The sequence below is a fragment of the Mytilus trossulus genome, chromosome 6, assembly GCF_036588685.1.
Source record: "Mytilus trossulus isolate FHL-02 chromosome 6, PNRI_Mtr1.1.1.hap1, whole genome shotgun sequence".
In the NCBI taxonomy this organism is placed as follows: domain Eukaryota; kingdom Metazoa; phylum Mollusca; class Bivalvia; order Mytilida; family Mytilidae; genus Mytilus; species Mytilus trossulus.
In genome coordinates this window covers 22492287-22500926 of record NC_086378.1, presented here as the reverse complement: position 1 = coordinate 22500926, position 8640 = coordinate 22492287, and the positions used below count along the sequence as shown (strand labels likewise).

General features: G+C 33.5%; 1 protein-coding gene across 1 annotated transcript; it reads left to right on the top strand.

Annotated features, from left to right (window-relative positions):
* Window positions 1-5941: 5941 nt before the first annotated feature.
* Window positions 5942-8114, top strand: LOC134722421 (uncharacterized). The gene is made up of 2 exons (XM_063586042.1): window positions 5942-5947; window positions 7404-8114. The coding sequence occupies exons 1-2, from the start codon at window positions 5942-5944 to the stop codon at window positions 8112-8114; spliced, it is 717 nt and encodes a 238-aa protein (XP_063442112.1).
* Window positions 8115-8640: the final 526 nt, after the last annotated feature.

The following is an 8640-nucleotide window of genomic DNA, read 5'->3' as shown; positions in this document are numbered from 1 at the left end:
TTATCCCTTTGTAGGTCCGAATATGAATGTGTATTCATTCTCGAGAAGAGGGGGGGCTTTTCCCCCCATAAAACAGTAAGATAGAAAATATAGTTATGATTACCTTTATTAAACTGATACAGGTAAGTAATTTGGGTTATAATATTGCCTTTATCTTTTAAATTAGTCTCATCTACCAAATCCAACGCTTGCTAAGAAATGTCGTCCGTCTCATACCCTTCCATATTAACAACTGCATACAAGGAGCATGACGTAGTTTTTGTTTTTAATATGAATACACGATACGGTCAACCTTGACCTGCTGATCCATATCAACCCAAGGATTTATTTGAAATATGAAAAACAACCTTGACATTGGTAAAACATACTCACTTGTCAAAGTGTGAACGAAGATAACCAAAAAAGGTTACTAGTGGGTTTTCATGAAATAACAAAACATCTTATAAATAATGCTTTGATATTGGCAATCAAATATATGTTATCGTTTTTTTTCTTCATTTTATAATTAATGTTAACAATATAGAGTTTAGAATGGGGTGTAAGTTAGTTATACACCTCGGGATACGGCATGTCTGGATAAGAAACCCCTACGGCCTCCGGCCGACGGGGTTTCTTATCCAGACATACCTTTCCCTCGGTGTATAACTATTACTTATTTAATGACACTCACAAAATATCTTTAAAATTTGCCTTTTGTTATTCTATTATTGTACGTTGATACAGATTTTCTTTAGTAGCAGGTGCGTGTGTACTACAAAAAACGTGACAATTTTTTACAGACTTAACAATATTCTCAGGGGCGTAGCTAGAAAGGAAACGATGTGGAAGCAGTTCCTGCCGAGCGGAGCGAGGCGAAAAAATTTTGGGACCCTATTATGCAGAAAAATGTTATTTTGGTTAAAAGGAGCTATATAATTATGTAGATAAAAATTTATGAATGTAAAACTATTAATATATCTTCTGAAAAGCGTAATATATAAACAACACATATTTGTGATACAGAATTTACTCAAAATTGTCCAAAACCTGCTCTTCGAGTCTTGGCAGAAACAATTTTCTCTATTACTTTGTCAATTTTAACACTGAAATCCCGATGAATATGCAGTAATGCCATGTAACTGTCGTTGTTCATTGTTGATCTTACATTTGTTTTAAATAACATACAAAGTACAGTGACTGATAGATCTCCATCATGGCATGGTACAGCACTTGCGAGATATAATAACCCAGCGTACGTTTCGGCATCGAGCGACCTCCCAATTGAATTCGTCAAAATTACATGCAAGGTCAGTTTCGTATGTTTCAGACAATATTGAGATTTGTTCGTTTGGGATAATTCCTACTACACGATGAAGCAGATACAGCGCAAAGAAGCGGTTGTCTGATAATACTTGATGGGACTCCACTCTCCAGTTCCCTTTTCATATGGTCTATGAACGCAAAAAATAATGAGACATGGCGTGGTTGCAGGGTAATTGGCCCCGGTAGTCTATCGATCCCATCGCCTCGGCATATTTTTAACGATATCGAAGGGATCTGATAATTATAATGCCGATTGTTACATCTCATTTCAAACTGATGAACTGTACACTGTACTGCTTCAAAACTACATGTCTTATACTGAGTATTACAAATTCAAATCTTGTAAAAGATACAAGTTACCTTCCGATTTTGTGATTATCTCAACAACAAAAAAATATTTTGAAACCAAATGTCGTTATTTAATGATACTTAATCAATTAAAAAAGTGACAACATATGTGCTTCCTCTAACATTCAATTTACAAATTTTTATTTTGCCATTTCTTTCTTGCATGCCGAATCAATGTGCACGCTGCTGCGTGTTAGCGTATAGGGAGCTACGATCTTTTTCTGCATGACTCGAACACTTGTAACTAGGTTGTCTAACTAATATCCGGGATAGTTGAAAAGACACAAACAGTCCCCGAACGTTAAACAAATATCCTAATCATAATAGTCTTAGATAATACATGCATCACTCTGTCCGATTCCGATTGACTAACTCATCTCTCTCTCTTCTCTTCTGTTTTTTTTTTTTTTTTTTTTTTTTTTTGTGAAAACGACGTGGATGCACGTGCTGTCGTGCCTCCGGGTAGCTACGCCCCTGATTCTTATTGTTTCTTTGTAAGAATAAATCCATACGTGTGCCCTGTATCTGTAATCAAATCTGTCTGTTCATAGACCAGATTGTAAATATGCTAGCGCTGTTAAACATTTATCAGATGGTTATACCTCTTCTACACGACAAATTATTGATATTCAGCATACGGAAATTGAAATTGCATGTCAAAAACAGGGTTTTTTTTGTACAAGTATTTCGAAACAAAATCTTAAATATAATCATAAAATCTAACACGACAGTTATGTATGTAAAAACGTTTTGATATCGTTTTTTGTTATTTCTCTTATACAATCAATAGTATACCCTTATATGATATCGTACTAAAATAATATAGAAGTGTTTTTGTAGTATCAATTAAGTGTCTGTTCAAACACTATTTAGTACATATACAAGGGCTGTGAAGTCAGATGGTTACCACTTGTGCATGATATATTATTGATTGACATCATATCTACATTCAAACATGTCAAATTGTCAGGCAAGTTTTTGTCTAAAGCGATCGACACATAATTATCAATATCATCACAAAGCACAACACGAGAGTTACGGGGTATGTAACGCATTCGAGGGTATCACCAGCCCAGTAGTCAGCACTTCGGTGTTGACATGAATATCAATTATGTGGTCATTTTCATAAATTTCCTGTTAACAAAACTTTGAATTTTTCGAAAAACTAAGGATTTTCTTATCCCAGGCATAGATTACCTTAGCCGTATTTGGCACAACTTATTTGGAATTTTAAATCCTCAATGCTGTTCAACTTTGTATTTGTTTGGGTTAGAACTATTTTGATATGAGCGTCACTGGTGAGTCTTATGAAGACGAAACGCGCGTCATGCGTACTAAATTATAATCCTGGTACCTTTGATAACTATTCTTGATGTCAGCAGTCTATTTCGGTTCTTTTATTAAAAAATTATAAATAAATAGTATACCCTTTTTCAAATTTCAGTATTAAAACTAGATCGGAAGAAAATACATTAGTAAAATAGGTTAATGTGTATATTTTTTCAAGATCAAAGAAAGTAGAAAAAAATTATAACAGTTGCATTTAGTTAAAGTGTAATGCAAAGGCATTATCATTATTCATGCAGAAGTAACAGTTGTATGTTATACCCAAAAGGTAATAATTACATAATATGTATGTTTAATTAGGATCAATAATTTTGACTGGCAGACAAATGTCTCGAGGAACTCCAAATTTAGATTTAGGTGCATGCGCTCTAACCAACATGGGAGACCTGCATGAATACAGGTATCAGTAATAGTTATACACCGAGGGAAAGGTATGTCTGGATAAGAAACCCCGTCGGCCGGAGGCCGTAGGGGTTTCTTATCCAGACATGCCGTATCCCGAGGTGTATAACTAACTTACACCCCATTCTAAACTCTATATTGTTAACATTAATTATAAAATGAAGAAAAAAAACGATAACATATATTTTATTGCCAATATCAAAGCATTATTTATAAGATATTTTGTTATTTCATGAAAACCCACTAGTAACCTTTTTTGGTTATCTTCGTTCACACTTTGACAAGTGAGTATGTTTTACCAATGTCAAGGTTGTTTTTCATATTTCAAATAAATCCTTGGGTTGATATGGATCAGCAGGTCAAGGTTGACCGTATCGTGTATTCATATTAAAAACAAAAACTACGTCATGCTCCTTGTATGCAGTTGTTAATATGGAAGGGTATGAGACGGACGACATTTCTTAGCAAGCGTTGGATTTGGTAGATGAGACTAATTTAAAAGATAAAGGCAATATTATAACCCAAATTACTTACCTGTATCAGTTTAATAAAGGTAATCATAACTATATTTTCTATCTTACTGTTTTATGGGGGGAAAAGCCCCCCCTCTTCTCGAGAATGAATACACATTCATATTCGGACCTACAAAGGGATAAGTGTATCTGCAATAGAAACCCGACTTCCAGGCACGCTCAGCATACAAAGATACAGATTTAATATTTCGTAACTCCCTCTTTTGCGGAAGAGGGGCTGATCCAGCTGGGGTTTCCAACTCAAAAGAAAGGGGCAGGGGCTCAAATAAGTCAAATACATTGATCTTTTAAATCTGGTCCAACCCGCGGAGCCCCTACCCCGGATCGGCCACTGGATATCGGGGGGGGGGGGGGGGGGTCGACAGTTAGAATCCCACTTTTTTATTAAAGAAACATACGACTGGGATAAAAAAAAATATATTACTTTCAGCAACGGAGTAATTGAAGAATTTTTTTTAATTTAAAATAAATGCTTAATTTTTTTTCGCTTTTGGAATTTCCTTAAATGTTTTATTTTAATATCTTGAAACAATTTGAAGTGAACACTAAGTAATTTCTTGTGTTCATGCTTTTTAAAGAATAATCAATTTCTATTGTTACGAATAACAATGGACTTTGTTTGCGGAATGTAGAAGCAGGGGTTTCCAGAAACCCCGCTTGTCACAGCCTGTGGTCAAAATCCATTGTTATTCGTAACAATAGATCTATTCAATTTACTCGTGTTTCAAAAATAGAAACTATGAAGTATAACAATAGAGCTGGGGTGTAACAAAAAAGAAATGCTGTACAAGATCTTCAAGAATATTCTGCATGACCAAAAGTTGTTAGTAATTATAAAAGAACAATACTATAATGGCTTTTTAATAGATTAATAACATAATTGCATCATAAAAGAACAATAACATATAAATAGCATTATAATAGAACAATAACATAATGGGGGATGTTTAAAAGTACAGAGCCACTTCATATGCACCAAAGAAACACAAAAACTCACACCTAAAAAACACACCAGCAACAATGAAAGATAATACAAACAACACATTGACGGGATGTATAAATACCGAGCAACGTCAAATGGATTATTCGATTTATGAGAATTGAGCTTCGTATTGCTACTGCTGCCTTAATTTGTCCCACTTTTGGTTGAAATAAAAGTGGGGTGAAAGATACAAGAGCGGCAGTCAATTTCATAGATCGAAAGTAAACTGACAATGTCAACGCTATGACTAAAAAAATATTACAAACAGACAAATATTAGTACACAAGACTCAACATGGAAAACTAACGACTAAGCAACACGAACCCCTTTAAAAACTTGGGGTGATCTCAGAAGCTCCGGAAGGGTAAGCAGATCCGGCTCCACATGTGGCACCCGTCGTGTTGCTTTTGTTATTACAAACCAACAAATTACTACATTATTTAACCTTCTATTCAGTGTAAGCATAACCCGAGTCCCCCATACGAATTGTCGGAGAAATACCGAAAAAAGAAATAAAGGGAGAGATAAATCTTGTGATTTAAAAAAAAAAATTCTATGTTGCAACAACGATCGGAATATTCCATGTATAAGACAAATCCGTAAGACTCAATCAACCCTTCACAACAGTTATAGCGGGAGTTATAGTAACATGTAGCACCATAGACTTTGCTACGTTATTTTTATTTCTTTCAACAAAAAAAACTTTATAAAAAAAAACAATCATGTTGGCTATATTCGATCATTAGAAAGGGTCGGTCTACGAAAGGATTTTGAAGCATACTGTTAGAAAAAAATTATTGTCAATTAATGCATAGAAAAAGACAATTTTGGCAATACATCCGTCTTTTCGATCCCATTTCCCATTAATATATATATATATAAAGAATAATTCAATTATGAATTACTGGTACTAGTATAACATTTCACAACAGCCAATGATTTGAGAAAAAGCAAGGAAATCCGCATATTAATGGCGAACATATCGCTTGTGAGTTATTGTTAATCCGCACCTATTTAAAATTAAATTATGACGGTAAGTTATGTTTCTATAATGTATTCAATTTTAAATTTAAATAGACTAGCAACTATATTTTATACATTAATGAACTAAGCCATAATACACGGAAAAGGAAATGCTTTGCTTCAGAGAAGATGTACAAATAGGATTTAATTGATTGTTAACTTGCAAATAACTTCGTTTGGTATCCATCGTCCGATGAAAATAGACCTTAACGAATCCAATACTAAGTGATAAGTGCCCAACACACACACGCACAATCAATAGAGAGGAAAGGGTTATTTGACATTTTATAGGTGACGAAAAATTAATATGATCTTCTGTATTAAAGTGTCAAGATATACACGTTCATTTTAGTCTTTAGTAGACGTTTTGAACTTTGAAGCCCACAGAAACCAATATTCTGAAATAATGTGTATTTAAGAAATCTATACTATTAAACATGAAGAACTCATTTTGGGTGTCGCTTCTCTTCTTTCCACAATAAATTAATCTTCATGCCTCTGTGTCCTAAATGTACAGTGCATAATCGCATTTGTCATCCATTCATATGATTATCCAGGTTGAGTTATTTTGGGAGAAAAACGAGAAAAAAGGCGTCCGGATATGTTTCCGTCATTGGACGAAATTTTAAGTCAGATTAGACTTCCGGTTTGCGTTTTCTGTATACTTTTATCATACACTAGAACACACCCGTGATATCGCGGGTCCGTGACTGAATTAAAGTATATAACTATGCGCAAGACTTATTTTAGTATTAGTATCGTCATCTGATAAAGTCATGCCGATTATAAGATAGTTATCACGGTTTTCTCTTCTTTCAAATCTTTCTGTTTGAACCCGTCTAACTGGAACTTATCAATTATTGGTAATATTAATTATTTGGAAAACAACAGGTCCTGGAATGGAGTATTAGCATTGTCCTATATTAGTTATAAATAAAGTTGAATTCTTTGATTCGCTGTTTTACGTCATGCCCGCTAACAAATTTAAAACTGTACCTAGACTTATTTTTAGTATTCGTATTGTTATCTTAGAAAGTCTTACTGATTAAAATACTACAAAGGTAACAATCTGACAATTTAGTAGGGTGTGTTCCCATTTCGCCTTAGTTGTGAATTCCAGGTAAAAAAGGTAAAAAAAATACTAAGGCGAGATGGGAATTGAACTAAGGCGAAATGTGAATTTAGATGAAAAAATTAAATAAACAAATTAAAGCTCTGTGTTTTCATAACAATATAAACATTATGTAATTAGGGATTTGTGTCTCTTGGATTATTAGTTTAACATTTATTTATAAAAAGACACTTTATGATTTAAAAAATTGTGATTTTAGAAGAAAAAAAATCTATAATTAAACATTCACTATCAATTGTGTGAATTTCCCACTGTCTTATTTAAATATATTACAGAAATTTTAAATAAAATAAATAAAATAATAAATATTGTGGTGTATTCTCTGCTACCACAGCGAGATGCTGAATATTATATAAGATTCTTCAATCTCCTGAAAAACATAGCCAACCAACTTTATCTCAACTTTCATCCAAATAAAGTGAGCCTTGACTTTGAATGTGCATCAAGAAATGCAGTATCTCATGTCTTTCCAAACGCAGAACTCAAAGGTTCTTTGTTCCACTACGCAAAAGCAATATGGAAAAAGACACAGGAATATGGGCTTCAAACTCAGTATAAAGATGTCCCAGATGTCAACAAACTTGTCCGTCGTGCAGCAGCTTTAACATTACTGCCCTTAGATCGTGTGGAAGACTACTGGTTACATGCCTTGGAAAATGCACCACAGTCAGATGCTTGCACCAAATTAACAGACTATATAGTTCTGACATGGCTAGAGGGCAGATATCCACAACCAACCTGGAACCACCACCAAACAGAAGGACCCAGAACAAATAACCATTTAGAGGGCTGGCATAACAAGTTAAAAAAGAGAGTAAAAACTGCACATCCAAATATATTCGAAATCATCAATGTGTTAAAGAAAGAGCAAGCAGCTAACGAGGTAAAGAAGGTACAATATGCAGCAGGAGGCAAGATGCGGGGAAAAGCAAAGAAGTACAGGGAACTAGAAGAAAGATTCGCAACTTTGAAGGAATCACTACACAATGGTACGAAAGACTATATTCAGTATGGAGATGCAGCATCATACTTGGAAATTAGATGAACTTTGAACATTCAAATGTGTAAATTAGTGTCTTGTATTTCACAATATGAACTTTATGGAAATACTCATGTTTTATGTATTAGTGCTATTTCTTATGCTATTATAATAACATTGTGCTTTGAATTCAGTGCTGATTGAAATAAAATATTTGTTATGATAGTTTGATATTTGTCTTTATTTTTTCATTAAAATATCAAATATCCTTATATATAAATCCAATTTGTCATCTCTATTAAGACTTTGTTTAAGAATATTATACATGAGTAAAAAAAAATACAATTTCAGAAAAAGAAGAACTAAAAATAACACATTTTTAAAAAGTGGGACACAAAATAGTAAACAAAAAATAAAAAAAAATATATCTTCTTTTAAATAGTATTTCATGGTAATATTTGACATCAAAATAACAAATATCAACTTATTGCAATACAAACAAAGCATAACTTAATTACAATGTTTGCAGAAGCTCCCATTTCGCCTTAGTTAATTCTTGTTTACCTGAAAATTTGTACTAAGGCAAACTGGG